The sequence below is a fragment of the Lepisma saccharinum genome, chromosome 6, assembly GCF_977018435.1.
Source record: "Lepisma saccharinum chromosome 6, izLepSacc3.1, whole genome shotgun sequence".
Lineage (NCBI taxonomy): Eukaryota > Metazoa > Arthropoda > Insecta > Zygentoma > Lepismatidae > Lepisma > Lepisma saccharinum.
The window spans coordinates 82,562,364-82,583,226 of NC_139234.1; the positions used below are offsets into that span (position 1 = coordinate 82,562,364).

Here is a 20,863-nt window from a genome sequence, read left to right on the forward strand (position 1 = left end):
CTGTGTTGCAGAAGTTTCTTTCTAAAAATAATAGCAATTAAGAAATTATTTGAACCGTCTAGTTCGATATACTTTTAGACATATTGTGGAGTGCAGGTGCATCCCAACGCCATGCAAGTGTAGTAGAACTGTGTTTTTTTGAACTTCTGCAACTATAAAAGAATTTTTATACAATAAAATTGGAATTTAAACTCTTGCGTAAAACAAATTTTCAATTTTTATACTTGTAAAATCAGCTAAAATCATGATTTTCAGTTAAATTACACTAAGAAAGCTCACTATGAAATTGTTAGATTTTGACTACTGAGGAGCACTGGAAAAAAAGTTTATACTCTTCAACTATTCTCACAATATTAACTCATCTGTAATACAAAAACCCTTTAAGTAGCCTAAGCGCGGACCGCATCTAAAACAGTAAGCCAATCAGAAGACACCACAGTAACCCACAGGTGTCTGTCAGGTAAACCGGAAGTAGACCGGAAGTGGACCGGAAGTAAACCGGAAGTGGACCGGAAGTGGACCGGAAGTAGACCGGAAGTAACTTAGCATTTATTTTTAACTTAGCACTTCGCTTTAATTATTGAAAAATAGAATTTTAGCAAACGTTATAGAGGGATTTTTGAAAATTAGCAATTTTGCACTATGAAAATTGGAATTTGAGCTTTGACTTTTTTTTTTTGCGCTTGTATTATGTCACTTTTGTAACAGTCAAAGTTCGATTTTGAGTATATTACTGTATAGGTGTACACAATAAAAGTAAACCAAAATTTTGGGGGTGGCGCAGAACGTAGCGTTCTTCCTACTAAAATGATATATGTCATCATCAATATTTTTTGAAAACAATGTACGATCCAAATTTTAGAACACCACATGTATACAGGCAATATTAAGATTATTTGGTGAATTTGTCACTTAACTCTAATAGTCCATGGACCAGCCCAGATATCGATACCATCCGAGGGGGCAAAACTTACGGAATGGTGCTAAAATATTTGTTGCGTCAATTTGAGTACAATAATATGGGATAACCGTTCCAAATTAGTATCTTTTTCATTTTTATTAGACGTTACATGTCCTTGCATTAGTTTCATTAGTCATGCATCATTTACACAAGTTCACAACTTAGACGAAAGAATCATTTTCTGTGAAATAATGCACTGGGTTTTTCTTCGTATATCTATTTAACGAAAGTTTGTGTACATTGTTATTATTGTTATTATTATTATTTTTTGTATGAAAACATAAGCAGTAGGCTTCACTGAGCATTACGACGTCCCTTGACATGACAATCAGACAAATATTGTATTTGTCTTCGACCAAGCTCTGTATGCAAAAGGGAACAATCAGACAAATCCCATAATACCATCATCGTGAGGCTTGGAGTATTTCATATCATCGGCACACTATTGTAAATATTAGGGAAGCGCTTTAGAGATGTTTCAAGACCTCTACATTGAGTCTGAAGTGATAGCCGAAGGCTTCATTACTGCCTGTATGGTTGGTCGAAAGTATAAAAGTACAGTTTGGCTACGTAAGCTGGTGTATGAGGCTTTCAAGCGATTGACATGAAAAGGTTCTCCGTCATGGTTGGAAGGTACTCTTGTTTAGGATATGGTTCATTAGGGTAAGGCACTGCAGACCATTGAAGGTCTTGGACAGGAAGTTTGAACACGCCTCACGTGCAATCATCACTTGGAAACTGTCGTTTCTCATAAGTGGGAGTGAGAACCTCTCACGCTTCTGGATGTCTCCTTTAGAGATCTTTCTAGGCCTGATCTGAGCGTCTAGAGAGGGAGACTGGATACTGCATTTAGCATCCATTCGAGCAATGTTACCATGGTGTTTTGCATATGACGGGCTGAATTATATAGGTAGAAACTATCCCATACTACTATGCACAGATGTGTTAGCTGGTCACTACACTCCCACATGTGGACTATGAATTCATGCGAGAAGGCTTTTCAGCTCAACTCAGCTCCACCAACCTTTTTTCCGAACCCCTGTTGACAAATTAATTGTAGTAACTGTGAACAAGGATACCCAGACACCAGGAGGAACACAGGGATTTAGTTTGAAGGACGTTGCAGTGATTCAAGTACCAATTTACAGATGGGTACAAAAGAACATCTCTGAAGCAACTGAGAGACATGATAGGTTGACGCAAGTCCAAATTTGTCCAATCCATATCTACAACGTCCAAGGATCAGAATAGACGGAGCAGATGCGAAGTCTCTCATTGATCTCATGGAGAACAGCTGGCTGAATTCTGTGTATTCTGATGAAACTGACTTGGTTATAGACTGTCCATTGACAGCATTGATCAACCAGATGTAGTCTAGGATCTTATGAGAGATCGTTAAGTCGTAGTGGAAGCGTATCACACATTCGACGTTAAATGAAATTTTATGATAAAATAACACAGCAAAAACCTGAAGACCTTCTCCAATGTCTGCACAAAGAGAGTCCATAGATCGGAAACAGAAGAGGTTCTGAAGGCAAACCGAAATATCTTTAGCCATATGATTGTGGTAGCTGAGAGTAGGAAACAACATGAAACTGGTCCTGGCCTATCCACTGGACCCATTACCATGGGCACATGCTCATGCAAATGTTGAACGTTCCCTTCGAAAGACAAGGAAGGCCGCATTAGCCAGAGAGCTCGAAAAGAATGTTCACCGCCAAGCTCCTTCATTGACTGAGTGAACCTTGTGCAAAATATAATGGCAAAAAAGAAAACCTTTTGGCAGCTGTCAATGTTGGTTTTGACCAGAGCCCTCTATAAGGGAGCACAGAATGAAATGGTAGATGTTGTCTTAGATGCCTCCGCCAGCGTTCAATCAAATGTGCTAAAAAATTGTACAGGAGTTCATCACAGCTATCCAGTATGGTAGCATCGCAGATTGCAGGAGGACATCACATCCAGTACTGGAGAAAATTCTTGAATGTTCTTGTATAGTTCACTCAATAACATCAGCTTTTTTAAGTTTCAAGTAGTAGAATAGCAGTTCTGTAGAAGAGTGGAAATACCCGCAATGCAGACAGATGTTGAATAACAAGGTTCTGTACGTGACCTGCGAGGAAACCTGCTGCAAGATAATGGAGAGTGAGTGGGAAGAATTGGAAGAGTTGTGGTCCACATAAAAGGAAGCCAACACACGTCTGTTCCAACATGCCTTGCATGCTGCAAATGCTGGGTCAAAGACAGCCCTGATTGCAGCTGAAGATACCGATGTCATGGATCTTTGGTTTGGGTTCCAAAAGAAGATCCTCTGACCCATTAACCAGAAGTGTGGGACTCAGAATCGAACACACTCTGTCGACATTGGCAAGCTAGCAAGTTCAATCGGAAAGAACATATGCGACAGTCTAATTGGATTACATGATTTCACAGGTTGTGACACTGTCAGTGTCTTTACCGGTTCTTGGAAGATCATAGCTCTGAACATGGTCAAAAGGACCACTCCCACCAGAAAATATTTAGTCAACTTGGCCAGTCGGAGATAAGTGATGAAGTTTTGAAGAAGATCGAGCAGCTTACCTGCTGCATGCATGTGTTCCGGATGCCAACAATGGCGAGGTAAATGGATCGCGCTTTCATTTATTCTGAACCAAGAGGGGAGAGGTTGATTCCAACCGCCTGCCACCATACGAGCCAGCAATATGGAAGTGTTTCCTGCAAGCAAACTCTACCTAGCCAATCACTACAGAACATGGATGGATGAATGGTGGAGAATGCAACGGTGTCATTCAGTGAATGCTTTCGCAACCTGCACCTGATGTTGTTTTAGAACTGCTAGCATGCATTGTTGCGATCCTGCAATCTGCCAAACTGCACTTGCCTTTCTAAAGGACTCATGTGCATATACATGTGCAAGTTAGAACCTGCAATAACCAAAACAGAAGAATGGTGAAAGAATCTGATTTTCAACTCGAGGACTCACACGATGACTTTTATGTGAGCAGTATGATGATTGATTTTTACAACGTTTTATTGCAGTAATAGTCATAATTTGCTTTTTTATAATAATGATCTGAACCAGAAAACTGTCGAAGTTAACAATGAACAATAAAATGTTTTCTAGCTTTTGTGTTAATCATTATTGATTTACCGAACCGGTGAACTGCAACCTGTATGATGCGGTCCACTAAGCCACAAAAGTAATGACTGGGAGAGTTTAGTTGCTACTATTGCATTCTACATTACAATGTGCAATCATGTTATGCTAAAATAAGGTAACATAGAATAATTTTGTAGCTTATTTTGCTTTGAATTAAGTACTTTCCAAAAAGAAGCAATGTTTATCAGCCCGAAAAGCTTTTCAGGGGATAGGAAATAAAACTGATTGCAGCTCCCATTAAGCTACCACACTTCTGAGGTTATCATATTACAAAATTTCCCTCACACACGGAGAATTACAAAAATCATTACTAGAACTGCCACTCCAGGTGGTTACCAATAATTGAAATTTTAAACCCAAGCTCATGGACTATACTTAACATGAATGACTATCTCCAAAAGACAAGCGGTTATTGAAACAGAATAACCAACACCGAGTAACACAAAACTTCCAATAATATGTGAAATCGTCAACGGAAGGAGGATTTGTTCCGTTTTACTTGTGCGTGTCAGGGATAAACCGTTCCTGCTTGTTCCGTTGCTGTTAACGACTTCTCTCTCCCACTGCTGGATGATACCAGAGTCTCTGAGCCTTCGCAATACAATGTTAAAGGCTGGCACAAGTGGAGATCCTTTGTGAAATGTAAACCCCACATGTCCATAAACGGCGCTTTCACTCATTACATGTAATTGTTTCAAAGTGTCTTCCTCAAGAAAGTCAACGTTGCATACATAGCCTGAAGAAAGCTTTTCAACTGCTACTGCTACTTCACCATTCCTAGCCAAAGAGTTAATTTTGTTTAAATCTTCAAGCAACATAAACCGTTGGTGAATGATTCTCAAATTGCTATCTGTAGATCCGTCAAGCAGTTCTGACCATATTGGATCGTCAGCTGCCCATGGCAAAGCAGAAAGCGCAAGTTCTTCAAGGGTATCAATTGCATCTTCATACCTAGGAATTGTGAGAAAGGAAACAAGATTACAGTTGTATGCTGTTATTAGTAGCATCGAGATGACGTAAAAACATACAACCAGATGTCTCGTAGGATTCTGCCCATCGTATGGTATTGCAACTCCCACCAAAATTCCAACAGAGTGGAATAAAGTGTAATTGTAAATAGCAAATGGGTTTTCTGTGTAAGGGAATAGGTAGGTGCTTTTGCACAATGGAAACAATATATAAGGTAAACGAGAAAAAAATAAGAAAAGTAATTTTTGATATCCACACCCAATTCGAAAGTGGAGTAAATATAGACCACAAGTAGTACCGAAGTTTTGGTAACGGTGTTAGCAAGGTTATACTGGATGTACGGAAAGTATCCGAGCTGTCAAAATATTCCAGAAGCTGCTCTGCAATATATCCGGAGGGAATACTTGCCTGGTAATTTCTTCTCAATAAAAGTGAATAAAATTATGTCCCAGAAACCCATTCGTCTGATGTACCCCAATTTGGATCAGTGACAACTATATCCCAAGTGAAATTGTAGTGTTTTGAAATTTCCAACATGATTCTGTATTCGGTCCCCTCACAATATTCACCTTCAATCATTATAGCTGGAACGTAAGGTGCCACAAGCAATTTTAGGGATTTACCATTTAAGTTCATCAACTTATCAGTTACAAGATCAAAATTTAAAATTAAATCATTGTTTTCCCACTTTCCAAGAACTTTAAGTATGTCAGGTTTCAGCATGTCCCCTGTGGTGTGCGATGATACTGCATATTTTGTATTTCCAAAATCACTAGCATTTCTTATTGGAGATATAATATAGATATAAGGAAATAGTCTCATCCACTCAAAAGTGTTGTACTTTTGTACGAAATTTTCTCCACTTTCCTTGTACAGTACTATATACCTCCTGTTCTTCCTTTGTATAGACATTGTAGTACTTTCCATAATACACAAAAAAGTTTCGGATAAATTTGAGTCTTCAAGAATAAAAGTCGTGCATCCTTGATTCATTGCTTCTAGAAACATACTGCACGTGTTGTTAGTTTCCTCTAGGTGTTTCCTCGATTTATGGAGAAATGGTACATATCCATCGATATTTAAGTTTCCATCTACACTTAAAACATTTGTAACAGTCACCACACATCTACCTTCACGTAGGAAGTTGTTCAGAAGAATCTTCAATACATCCTGGATACCATTAATTTCTCCCTGGTTAGGAATCATGCCCTTCGAGAAGAGTGTGTATGTAGTCATTATCAGGAGTACCCTCTTCATTGTTGACGAGGCTCTAGTAATATACTAAAATTAATTATAAATTTAATATGTTTGTTAGGGTGTTTCATTTTGTAAGGCAAAAAATAAAATGTAAAATTTTTGCAGACTTTGCTTACGCCCCGAGTCTCAGTGATGTAAAAGATATATATGTCAAATTTCAAGAAGATTGGATAATATTTAGAGGTTGCACACATTGATCAGTTTTGTAAAAGTAGGGAAAAAATACGATTTTTCAATGTTAATTACTTTTATTGGGAAAACTAGAAATCACAAACTTAAAATAATATTAAAACTAGACACTAAGATTAATAGGTAGTATGATAGGCAAAACATGTGTTATATTAATCAACTTTGAACGATGCAATCCCTTCTTTTGTTCGCTTGGTGACGACTTTTCTGTGATGCTCGACTGCCCTCAACAAGAATTGTTTTTCTTGTTCGTCTCTGACCGATTCGTTAAAAATTTTTAATCAGAGCAATTCCTCTTTCTGCGGTATCATTGGCCACCTTAAGAGCGTTCACATGGCTTCTTAGAGAATCACTGCAGTATTTTGTCACGTCGTGGATCCCAAACAATTCAAAGAACTTCTTTGTTTTATTAGTAACGAAATGGCTCATGTCTTTTCCTTCAAAAATTAGGTTTTTACCCTCTAATCGTTTCATTTCCTTTTTCTTTGCAGGTTTGGTTTCTAAATTTTTAGTCATATTTTCCTTATCAGCCTGAGTAATACCTTCGCTTAGCAACTGTGAGAGCACTTTTTTTGACGTCTGCATCTGGGTAAGTGCTCAGAAGCTGAATCACTGTTTGGAGCCCATCGACTTACAATTGCCTCGTGCCAAAAGCGAACATATATGAGGCTGACAAAATGTGTAACCCGTTTCATTCCTTTCAATTCTCGTTGAGCAATATTCAACTATTTAGTGAAGAGGACAATTTTAAGTGCATATATTGCCTTTGCCATCCACCTTGCTTGATGCAGAGCCCCTGGGATCCTGAAACTGAAGTCGTTTTGAGACCAACCTCCTAGGTACAGGAGTGAGAGTTGTAATAACTCTTTGTAGTCTTCTCTTGGATGACTTTCGCCTTCTAGGACATTTTGGATGTAGTTAACCATTTTCACTCGTTGTTCTTCTAGAAAGCCTTGAACGGGACTTTCTTCATCCAGCATTGTCGTATATGACTTCTTATCAAGTGAAGCCAACAGACTTTGGAACGTCCGAAAAATCTGGATGTCAGGACCACTTGATGGTACGCCACAACACTCTTCAAACACTCCTTTCAATATTAAGTCATGGGTGTGATGACGGCAAGCCAACCACAACAATGTTCGTCCGAATTCCCTTTCAATTCTGGTACATGCCCCTTGGATCAGTCCTGTATTAGATGCTGTAGTATCAAAACACATAGCGATGATATTGTCACGTAGCCCAAATCGGTCCACTTCCCGAATAACTACTTCAGCCATCTGCTCACCAGTGCTTTTCAGGGCAACAGGTATGCCAAGAAAATGCTCAAAATCTTTGCCAGTCACTAGTACTGCAACTCTATCTTCCAAAGTTTTGACACTCCCATGGGCAACTGAGGACAACAGTTTACTATCCCAATGCAAGACCAAATGAGGAGGATTTTCAAAGAGTGACTCTTCGATTTTCTTTGCCATTACTTCTATTGATCGCCCGAGCTCGGTGAACGGTATCTGGAGATACGGAAATTTTTGAAACATCGTGGCCAAGGCTCCTTGCAATTGCTATAAATGAAGTACTTGCTTGTCGAATAGAGAGCTGTTCTCGATCCCAAGTAGACGTGAGTGTCTGATCAAGAGGTTTTAATCTAGGACTTGAACGTAATTTTTTCGTTGCTGGAGGCGAAAACTCGGCCTCGTCACTAGGTGCTGATGATGATGGAGATAAGTCTTCCAGTATAACTGTCTTATTGATGTCAGCGATAGCCTTGTAATGTTTATTCTTATATGAATCATTTTTGTCTTCTTTTCTACACTTAGTTCTTATTTTCGAGGCGAAAACCTTGTCTACTCCACTCATTGACGAACTCATACGATCTTCTCTTTGTGACCTAAGAAACTCTTTATCTTCTTGTGATACGCTATTCATGTCCATCACATTTTGCCGGGAAATGACAAATATCTCGATGAGATCACCTTTCCAAATCTGCCGTTTCACATTTGCTTATCCGTGTTTCTCGATTTCTCTTTACCCAGATTTTGGTATTCTTTGTACAGCTTCTGTATACCAGCACGGATATTCTCCTCCGTCTTAACAGGGATATTTGCTTTCCTCCACACTTCCTGTAGTTTAGTACTGGTAGATTTAGCAGCATCCGAAAGTGTTTCTTTCATTTCCTTGTGATGGTAAATAAAAACTAAAAGTACTTGTTCCTTTGAAGGGAGCCGAGCTCCTAAAAACTCACCACTAGGCACCTTTTCTTGCAGACAAATTCCTCTTTTGGTTCCCATTTTAAAGTTCAATTACCTGCAAATGATGAAAGACAGATATGAGAAACCCCTTAGTACAAAGCACTTCAATATTAGAAATTTGACTAGTTTGAGATAAAAGTGATCAATGTGTGCAACCCCAGTAACGGTGATGACGTGAATCTGTCATTTGTAAGTCCCGCTTTACGTCATCCCATTACATTGAGTAAAAATTTCCCACCCGGGAAATTTCGCATCCATAAAAATCCCCTTGAGGTTATTTTGCTCATTATCAATTTATACCGATAGATGTCTCCCCAGTCACTTTTCACCTTTTTCTTTCTTCGCTAGCAACGGAAGTATGCAAAACACAGTTCGTCACATTCCACTCAAGGTTCAACGTCGTATTTTTGTATTTTTATTCTCAACTGGGGCAAGCCTTTATATATTGAACCGTGTGCAACCTTATATCGTAAGTTGAGACTTTGTGAACTTTTCGGCATGCATTTTAAAAGTTACGTGCTGTTATTTTGAACTTAGATTGTTTCTTGCAACAACGAGTCACGTCACGAAAAACATTAGTAAGGGATTGTGCATTGGATCTATTTTACGAGAACCAACTTTCATTTTATATAAAAATCTTGCGATAGACATTTTTTGTGGTAATCGTCACGCCCAGTTGTTTTAATTTCGTGGTACCATTTTTATATATATATATATATATATTGCATGACCAGTATTCATTTTCGAAATAATTATGTGAGAAGTATTTGATGTCAGTAAGAACTGGAGATTGAACTTTGGCATTGAACCTTGAAACAACCTAGATCCGATACACTTGCTGTAGTTTTTTTTCCGCACGAGCACGTGTCAACCAGGAAGTAACGGCGAAATCTATTACGTAACCTCTATGAGTTTGCAATGCTTTCTGCATGCAGGTGGTTTTGTTTACAGAAGGTGTCAGGGTTTGTGATTTGAACTATAGAAAGGTGAACTTAATATTATTATGTTTATGATCAGTAAATGCAATAGTCAGCTAACTTATAGACCAACACTCTCGCATTAGGTGCAGATTGTTCTGGTTTGAAACCTCTTGTAGAAACTCCAAGATTTCAGTTTTACCCAACATTACAAAGACAGCGAGATGTTACTTGAAAGGAAGTTGGTGAACTGACCAGACGTCACAAAACGACGTCACAAAGATGTAATATCTACTTATTTGGAAAATATATTTATATGAACTATAAATCGCCGTGAAATAATTACATAAACAACTATAATGCTATGTAAAGAAAATACGTACATTTAATCAAAATTACGCATCTAATTTTCACACGTTTGTTTTGCCAACTTCGTGTCGCTTCGTTTCGATATCATCATGATTTATTACTTCCTTTTTATTTAAAAAGTAACTCTCCACAATGCAACTATATTCAAAAATAAATATATAAGTAACATAAATATATATCAGATAAATTGTGAACCAATGGATGTGCAAGAATACACTATTTTCTTCTTTCTGGAATTCTTGAAATATCTCTTAACTATCGAAAAGTATATTACAAAAAGAATAAATTAAACATAATTAATAAAACTAAACAAAACTTAGACATTGGTGCTCATACACTTTTATTTTAGCTTTCAAAATACATTAATTTCTTAGCCATAAAGATTTGAGAATTAATTTATTTTCCATACTTTAGTTTATTTTTACTTTTTACTCCGTTTTCTTAAACTGACCTAACCTAAAGTATTACCAAAAATTATGGCTTCTAATAGTAGACCAGTTATATCTACAATAAAAAATACCATATCAAGAATAAATCCAATGGCATATATAAATTTAAAGATCATGAACACATATTTGGAAATGAACATGAACATTCTATGTGGATTTTAAATATTCACACAAAACTTGCCTCTATGTAAAGAAGGTAAGTAGAACAAAATTCGTTATATTTACAGAAGAAAACACAAAGATGCTAGAATTTATCAAACTCAAAACCATAGGCTACATTTCGAGAACAAGGTATAATTCTATGTTACTTTTAGGTATAGAAATAACTATGCCGATCATATTTGTAAAATTGAATGTTGTTGTTCTTTAATAAAAGAAGTTTAATGGCTTTCAAATACTTCCGAGTAAAGAAACTCCATGAACGCATATTTTTCACTGAAGCATACGGTGTATTCTGATTTAATATTGTTACACCATCGCGTAAAAAAATAAAGAAAGATAGAAATTTAAATCTCAAGTTCGACCAAATTGTGTGTCATAAATCATAAATTGAGAGAAATTTACTAATATTCAAAAATGAGTAGGGAGAACGCTACGTTCTGGGCCACCCCCAAAATTTTGGTTTACTTTTATTGTGTACACCTATACAGTAATATACTCAAAATCGAACTTTGACTGTTACAAAAGTGACATAATACAAGCGCAAAAAAAAAAAGTCAAAGCTCAAATTCCAATTTTCATAGTGCAAAATTGCTAATTTTCAAAAATCCCTCTATAACGTTTGCTAAAATTCTATTTTTCAATAATTAAAGCGAAGTGCTAAGTTAAAAATAAATGCTAAGTTACTTCCGGTCTACTTCCGGTCCACTTCCGGTCCACTTCCGGTCCACTTCCGGTCTACTTCCGGTTTACCTGACAGACACCTGTGGGTTACTGTGGTGTCTTCTGATTGGCTTACTGTTTTAGATGCGGTCCGCGCTTAGGCTACTTAAAGGGTTTTTGTATTACAGATGAGTTAATATTGTGAGAATAGTTGAAGAGTATAAACGTGTTTTTCCAGTGCTCCTCAGTAGTCAAAATCTAACAATTTCATAGTGAGCTTTCTTAGTGTAATTTAACTGAAAATCATGATTTTAGCTGATTTTACAAGTATAAAAATTGAAAATTTGTTTTACGCAAGAGTTTAAATTCCAATTTTATTGTATAAAAATTCTTTTATAGTTGCAGAAGTTCAAAAAAACACAGTTCTACTACACTTGCATGGCGTTGGGATGCACCTGCACTCCACAATATGTCTAAAAGTATATCGAACTAGACGGTTCAAATAATTTCTTAATTGCAATTATTTTTAGAAAGAAACTTCTGCAACACAGAAATGTTGGCAAGAATTCTCATGTAACTTAGTTGTTTTTACTCAGACAAAATCAATAGTTTTGCATTCCAAATATTCCCCGAGTGTGCGTGCGTGTGTGTGTAGATGTGACGTGATATTCTTAACAAGTCGACAATTTGTCATCAGATGTAGGCCTATGTGTTGGTTTTAGATGTTGATAAGTATAGGGAAAGGGAAAAAAAGATTCTGATAATGTTAATATATTAGTGATTTTAAATTGTATTCTTGGTACACACTTGAATTTTGAATTTCTTCCTGAGAAAATTTATATATAAATACCAGAGCTGAAAAAATATTATAATTATAATTATTGTTTTTAAGTTATATTTTATTAATTATCATAAGTTTAAAAGTGCTGTTTTTTCTAATAAATAGAATCTTATTAAATTTTGACAATTGTGCGTTTTGTATTTTTCCCCGAGAAAATTTATATATAAATACCGAGAAACTTCTATTTAAATAACATCTTGTAAAAATGGCAACTTGTATAACCGATTTGCCACTTGAATTGCTGTACAAGATTTTTGAGTATACAGGTGAGGATGTTGCGAGGCTCGTTGAGTTAAGCAAAATAGTGCCTGAATTTCGTCCACCGTGCGAGATGATTTTTATGGACAATCTTCGAAAAATAAGTGGTATTAAAAAGTTACAGAATCCCGAGTCTCTTTTTCGAGCTGCAAGCAAAAAATTGGCTGATAGGATGGACGAGCTTCATGAGGCGAGGGAAGGAAGGAGACGGTATACGGATGATTGGTATAAGTCAAATGCTGAAACAGATAACATTATTACACAACTTATCGCTTTGACTGAAGCACGAACTTTTTTCTAACGTGACATGATATATAAATAAAATACTATTACTAAAAAGGAGATAAACGGATTAACTTTTGCACGCAACCAAATCTTATGAAATATTGATAAAAGATATGCTTTCTATTAAAAATATAATTACTTATAAACATGGAATGCGTGATATTCTCGAAAAATGTAACCTCTCTTTTCTCTCTTCAAGAAGTCGAATCCTATTAAAACAAACAAAAAAAATATCAACACGGACGACAAACATGCATCACATGAAATAACAAACAACTTATTTTGTTTAGTTAAAAAATTCTAAATTTAATATCTAATAAAAACACATGATAACAACTTATTTGAACTAGTTTTCAAATTCAAATATTTAGGAGTAATATTAACAAATTAAAATTATATTAAAGAGGAAATAAAATAAAAAGTAGACTTAATTCAGGAAATGCATGCTATTTTTCTCTAAGAAATTAAAAGTTAAAATATACAAAATAGTAATTCTGCTTGTAGTATTATATGGATGTGAAATTTGGTTGAATATAAATTGAAAGTATTTGAAAATAAGTTTGTTAGGGAAATATTTGGATTTGAAAGGGAACAGAAGATAGGTTAGTGGAGAAGGTTACATAATTTAGAATTACATAATTTATATTTATGTCCAGATATTATTAGAATAATTAAATAAAGAAGATTTAAGTGAACAGGATATGTGCTACAAAGCCCGAATGGTAGAGAAAAAAGGAGTTTACAGAATTTTTGTTGGGAGACCTGATGGTAAGAGGAGGCTAAGACGAAGATGGAAGGATAATATTGAGATGGATCTAAAGGAAATTGCTAGGGATGGTTAAGAATATATAAATGGATAGATGGAAGGCCTGTGTTGCTGCAGCTACGAATTTTCGGGTTTAAGAAGATTAGAGAGTTAGTTAGTTAGTTAGTTAGTTATGAAATCACATGGCACTATAAAAAAATATAATCCCTGGTAGTTAAGTTGAAGTTAAAGATGCTAAAAAGATAAATTATTCGAATTTAAAATACTTAAAAATCTTGTTAATATGTTTGACAAAATGTACACTTCATGATATATTATAAAAGAAAGATGCATCATATCTATTGCTCTTTAATTTTGTTTAGAATATGCTATTAGGAAGGTAAAAGAAACTAACGAAGTACTGTGACTCAACTGCAGATGATATAAATACAATTAAGAATAATGCTAAAATATTTTTCAAAGCATCTAAGGAAATTAGCACAGGCCGAAACTAAGTCACAATTACTCGATTTTGAACCAGTTTCCAAATTCAAGTACTTAGGAGTAATACTAACAAATGACAAGTAGGATTAATTCTGAAAATGCATGTTATTTTTCTCTTCATAAATTTTTGTATTTTTGTTTAATATCTAAGAAACGAAAAATTGAAGTATACAATAATAGTTAATTTGTCTGTGGATGTGAAAATTTGATCCCTTAAAGATAAATTGAGGTGTATTTGAAAATAAGATTCTTAGGAAAATATTTCAGCCTAAAAAGGATCAAGAAACAAGTGAATGGTGAAAGTTACATAATTTAGAAGTACATAATTTATGTTAGTTTTTAAGTATTATTAGATTGATGATTAAATCACGAATACTTAGGTGGGCACGAATGAGAAAGGAATAAAGGAGATTTTACAGGAATCTTGTTAGGAAACCTGATGGTAAAGGACCAAAAAACGAAGATGGAGATGAATCTAAAAGAAATCGGTAAAGATTGGAATAGAATATATATACATTTTGCTCAGGATAAGTACAAATTGAACTGTAACCACGAATCAAGAGGGCTAGAGAATTAATTATTTAATATTTAATGTAATAAAGTTGGTAATATAGTATTCTTATTGAGAAGAGAATTTCTACAAAACTTATTTTCCTCGTACGTTTACTAATAGCAGTTACATTTGACATGTTTGACTAATCGTGAAGATGAGTATCACAGTACGTTTTATTGTTCTTATATAAACGTTTCAGAATGTATAAGAACGTTTACCGAAACGTTTTAACGTTTAATATTAAATATTTAAATATTATATATATATAATATTATATTATATATAAACAATAATTATAATTATAATATTTTTTTCAGCTCTGGTATTTATATATAAATTTTCTCAGGAAGAAATTCAAAATTCAAGTGTGTACCAAGAATACAATTTAAAATCACTAATATAATCACATTTTCAGAATCTTTTTTTCCCTTTCCCTATACTTATCAACATCTAAAACCAACACATAGGCCTACATCTGATGACAAATTGTCGACTTGTTAAGAATATCACGTCACATCTACACACACACGCACGCACACTCGGGGAATATTTGGAATGCAAAACTATTGATTTTGTCTGAGTAAAAACAACTAAGTTACATGAGAATTCTTGCCAACATTTCTGTGTTGCAGAAGTTTCTTTCTAAAAATAATTGCAATTAAGAAATTATTTGAACCGTCTAGTTCGATATACTTTTAGACATATTGTGGAGTGCAGGTGCATCCCAACGCCATGCAAGTGTAGTAGAACTGTGTTTTTTTGAACTTCTGCAACTATAAAAGAATTTTTATACAATAAAATTGGAATTTAAACTCTTGCGTAAAACAAATTTTCAATTTTTATACTTGTAAAATCAGCTAAAATCATGATTTTCAGTTAAATTACACTAAGAAAGCTCACTATGAAATTGTTAGATTTTGACTACTGAGGAGCACTGGAAAAAAAGTTTATACTCTTCAACTATTCTCACAATATTAACTCATCTGTAATACAAAAACCCTTTAAGTAGCCTAAGCGCGGACCGCATCTAAAACAGTAAGCCAATCAGAAGACACCACAGTAACCCACAGGTGTCTGTCAAGTAAACCGGAAGTAGACCGGAAGTGGACCGGAAGTGGACCGGAAGTAAACCGGAAGTGGACCGGAAGTGGACCGGAAGTAGACCGGAAGTAACTTAGCACTTATTTTTAACTTAGCACTTCGCTTTAATTATTGAAAAATAGAATTTTAGCAAAAGTTATAGAGGGATTTTCGAAAATTAGCAATTTTGCACTATGAAAATTGGAATTTGAGCTTTGACTTTTTTTTTTGCGCTTGTATTATGTCACTTTTGTAACAGTCAAAGTTCGATTTTGAGTATATTACTGTATAGGTGTACACAATAAAAGTAAACCAAAATTTTGGGGGTGGCGCAGAACGTAGCGTTCTTCCTACTAAAATGATATATGTCATCATCAATATTTTTTGAAAACAATGTACGATCCAAATTTTAGAACACCACATGTATACAGGCAATATTAAGATTATTTGGTGAATTTGTCACTTAACTCTAATAGTCCATGGACCAGCCCAGATATCGATACCATCCGAGGGGGCAAAACTTACGGAATGGTGCTAAAATATTTGTTGCGTCAATTTGAGTACAATAATATGGGATAACCGTTCCAAATTAGTATCTTTTTCATTTTTATTAGACGTTACATGTCCTTGCATTAGTTTCATTAGTCATGCATCATTTACACAAGTTCACAACTTAGACGAAAGAATCATTTTCTGTGAAATAATGCACTGGGTTTTTCTTCGTATATCTATTTAACGAAAGTTTGTGTACATTGTTATTATTGTTATTATTATTATTTTTTGTATGAAAACATAAGCAGTAGGCTTCACTGAGCATTACGACGTCCCTTGACATGACAATCAGACAAATATTGTATTTGTCTTCGACCAAGCTCTGTATGCAAAAGGGAACAATCAGACAAATCCCATAATACCATCATCGTGAGGCTTGGAGTATTTCATATCATCGGCACACTATTGTAAATATTAGGGAAGCGCTTTAGAGATGTTTCAAGACCTCTACATTGAGTCTGAAGTGATAGCCGAAGGCTTCATTACTGCCTGTATGGTTGGTCGAAAGTATAAAAGTACAGTTTGGCTACGTAAGCTGGTGTATGAGGCTTTCAAGCGATTGACATGAAAAGGTTCTCCGTCATGGTTGGAAGGTACTCTTGTTTAGGATATGGTTCATTAGGGTAAGGCACTGCAGACCATTGAAGGTCTTGGACAGGAAGTTTGAACACGCCTCACGTGCAATCATCACTTGGAAACTGTCGTTTCTCATAAGTGGGAGTGAGAACCTCTCACGCTTCTGGATGTCTCCTTTAGAGATCTTTCTAGGCCTGATCTGAGCGTCTAGAGAGGGAGACTGGATACTGCATTTAGCATCCATTCGAGCAATGTTACCATGGTGTTTTGCATATGACGGGCTGAATTATATAGGTAGAAACTATCCCATACTACTATGCACAGATGTGTTAGCTGGCCACTACACTCCCACATGTGGACTATGAATTCATGCGAGAAGGCTTTTCAGCTCAACTCAGCTCCACCAACCTTTTTTCCGAACCCCTGTTGACAAATTAATTGTAGTAACTGTGAACAAGGATACCCAGACACCAGGAGGAACACAGGGATTTAGTTTGAAGGACGTTGCAGTGATTCAAGTACCAATTTACAGATGGGTACAAAAGAACATCTCTGAAGCAACTGAGAGACATGATAGGTTGACGCAAGTCCAAATTTGTCCAATCCATATCTACAACGTCCAAGGATCAGAATAGACGGAGCAGATGCGAAGTCTCTCATTGATCTCATGGAGAACAGCTGGCTGAATTCTGTGTATTCTGATGAAACTGACTTGGTTATAGACTGTCCATTGACAGCATTGATCAACCAGATGTAGTCTAGGATCTTATGAGAGATCGTTAAGTCGTAGTGGAAGCGTATCACACATTCGACGTTAAATGAAATTTTATGATAAAATAACACAGCAAAAACCTGAAGACCTTCTCCAATGTCTGCACAAAGAGAGTCCATAGATCGGAAACAGAAGAGGTTCTGAAGGCAAACCGAAATATCTTTAGCCATATGATTGTGGTAGCTGAGAGTAGGAAACAACATGAAACTGGTCCTGGCCTATCCACTGGACCCATTACCATGGGCACATGCTCATGCAAATGTTGAACGTTCCCTTCGAAAGACAAGGAAGGCCGCATTAGCCAGAGAGCTCGAAAAGAATGTTCACCGCCAAGCTCCTTCATTGACTGAGTGAACCTTGTGCAAAATATAATGGCAAAAAAGAAAACCTTTTGGCAGCTGTCAATGTTGGTTTTGACCAGAGCCCTCTATAAGGGAGCACAGAATGAAATGGTAGATGTTGTCTTAGATGCCTCCGCCAGCGTTCAATCAAATGTGCTAAAAAATTGTACAGGAGTTCATCACAGCTATCCAGTATGGTAGCATCGCAGATTGCAGGAGGACATCACATCCAGTACTGGAGAAAATTCTTGAATGTTCTTGTATAGTTCACTCAATAACATCAGCTTTTTTAAGTTTCAAGTAGTAGAATAGCAGTTCTGTAGAAGAGTGGAAATACCCGCAATGCAGACAGATGTTGAATAACAAGGTTCTGTACGTGACCTGCGAGGAAACCTGCTGCAAGATAATGGAGAGTGAGTGGGAAGAATTGGAAGAGTTGTGGTCCACATAAAAGGAAGCCAACACACGTCTGTTCCAACATGCCTTGCATGCTGCAAATGCTGGGTCAAAGACAGCCCTGATTGCAGCTGAAGATACCGATGTCATGGATCTTTGGTTTGGGTTCCAAAAGAAGATCCTCTGACCCATTAACCAGAAGTGTGGGACTCAGAATCGAACACACTCTGTCGACATTGGCAAGCTAGCAAGTTCAATCGGAAAGAACATATGCGACAGTCTAATTGGATTACATGATTTCACAGGTTGTGACACTGTCAGTGTCTTTACCGGTTCTTGGAAGATCATAGCTCTGAACATGGTCAAAAGGACCACTCCCACCAGAAAATATTTAGTCAACTTGGCCAGTCGGAGATAAGTGATGAAGTTTTGAAGAAGATCGAGCAGCTTACCTGCTGCATGCATGTGTTCCGGATGCCAACAATGGCGAGGTAAATGGATCGCGCTTTCATTTATTCTGAACCAAGAGGGGAGAGGTTGATTCCAACCGCCTGCCACCATACGAGCCAGCAATATGGAAGTGTTTCCTGCAAGCAAACTCTACCTAGCCAATCACTACAGAACATGGATGGATGAATGGTGGAGAATGCAACGGTGTCATTCAGTGAATGCTTTCGCAACCTGCACCTGATGTTGTTTTAGAACTGCTAGCATGCATTGTTGCGATCCTGCAATCTGCCAAACTGCACTTGCCTTTCTAAAGGACTCATGTGCATATACATGTGCAAGTTAGAACCTGCAATAACCAAAACAGAAGAATGGTGAAAGAATCTGATTTTCAACTCGAGGACTCACACGATGACTTTTATGTGAGCAGTATGATGATTGATTTTTACAACGTTTTATTGCAGTAATAGTCATAATTTGCTTTTTTATAATAATGATCTGAACCAGAAAACTGTCGAAGTTAACAATGAACAATAAAATGTTTTCTAGCTTTTGTGTTAATCATTATTGATTTACCGAACCGGTGAACTGCAACCTGTATGATGCGGTCCACTAAGCCACAAAAGTAATGACTGGGAGAGTTTAGTTGCTACTATTGCATTCTACATTACAATGTGCAATCATGTTATGCTAAAATAAGGTAACATAGAATAATTTTGTAGCTTATTTTGCTTTGAATTAAGTACTTTCCAAAAAGAAGCAATGTTTATCAGCCCGAAAAGCTTTTCAGGGGATAGGAAATAAAACTGATTGCAGCTCCCATTAAGCTACCACACTTCTGAGGTTATCATATTACAAAATTTCCCTCACACACGGAGAATTACAAAAATCATTACTAGAACTGCCACTCCAGGTGGTTACCAATAATTGAAATTTTAAACCCAAGCTCATGGACTATACTTAACATGAATGACTATCTCCAAAAGACAAGCGGTTATTGAAACAGAATAACCAACACCGAGTAACACAAAACTTCCAATAATATGTGAAATCGTCAACGGAAGGAGGATTTGTTCCGTTTTACTTGTGCGTGTCAGGGATAAACCGTTCCTGCTTGTTCCGTTGCTGTTAACGACTTCTCTCTCCCACTGCTGGATGATACCAGAGTCTCTGAGCCTTCGCAATACAATGTTAAAGGCTGGCACAAGTGGAGATCCTTTGTGAAATGTAAACCCCACATGTCCATAAACGGCGCTTTCACTCATTACATGTAATTGTTTCAAAGTGTCTTCCTCAAGAAAGTCAACGTTGCATACATAGCCTGAAGAAAGCTTTTCAACTGCTACTGCTACTTCACCATTCCTAGCCAAAGAGTTAATTTTGTTTAAATCTTCAAGCAACATAAACCGTTGGTGAATGATTCTCAAATTGCTATCTGTAGATCCGTCAAGCAGTTCTGACCATATTGGATCGTCAGCTGCCCATGGCAAAGCAGAAAGCGCAAGTTCTTCAAGGGTATCAATTGCATCTTCATACCTAGGAATTGTGAGAAAGGAAACAAGATTACAGTTGTATGCTGTTATTAGTAGCATCGAGATGACGTAAAAACATACAACCAGATGTCTCGTAGGATTCTGCCCATCGTATGGTATTGCAACTCCCACCAAAATTCCAACAGAGTGGAATAAAGTGTAATTGTAAATAGCAAATGGGTTTTCTGTGTAAGGGAATAGGTAGGTGCTTTTGCACAATGGAAACAATATATAAGGTAAACGAGAAAAAAATAAGAAAAGTAATTTTTGATATCCACACCCAATTCGAAAGTGGAGTAAATATAGACCACAAGTAGTACCGAAGTTTTGGTAACGGTGTTAGCAAGGTTATACTGGATGTACGGAAAGTATCCGAGCTGTCAAAATATTCCAGAAGCTGCTCTGCAATATATCCGGAGGGAATACTTGCCTGGTAATTTCTTCTCAATAAAAGTGAATAAAATTATGTCCCAGAAACCCATTCGTCTGATGTACCCCAATTTGGATCAGTGACAACTATATCCCAAGTGAAATTGTAGTGTTTTGAAATTTCCAACATGATTCTGTATTCGGTCCCCTCACAATATTCACCTTCAATCATTACAGCTGGAACGTAAGGTGCCACAAGCAATTTTAGGGATTTAC

The 20,863-nt window shown here is 36.5% G+C and overlaps 2 protein-coding genes across 2 annotated transcripts; both read right to left on the reverse strand.

The window, feature by feature from the left end:
• Positions 1–4,480: 4,480 nt before the first annotated feature.
• LOC145989132 (uncharacterized) lies at positions 4,481–5,125 on the reverse strand. The gene has a single exon (XM_083124425.1). The coding sequence runs from the start codon at positions 5,123–5,125 to the stop codon at positions 4,481–4,483; it is 645 nt and encodes a 214-aa protein (XP_082980551.1).
• A 14,508-nt stretch (positions 5,126–19,633) lies between these two features.
• On the reverse strand, positions 19,634–20,278 carry LOC145989133 (uncharacterized). Its single transcript, XM_083124426.1, has one exon. The coding sequence runs from the start codon at positions 20,276–20,278 to the stop codon at positions 19,634–19,636; it is 645 nt and encodes a 214-aa protein (XP_082980552.1).
• Positions 20,279–20,863: the final 585 nt, after the last annotated feature.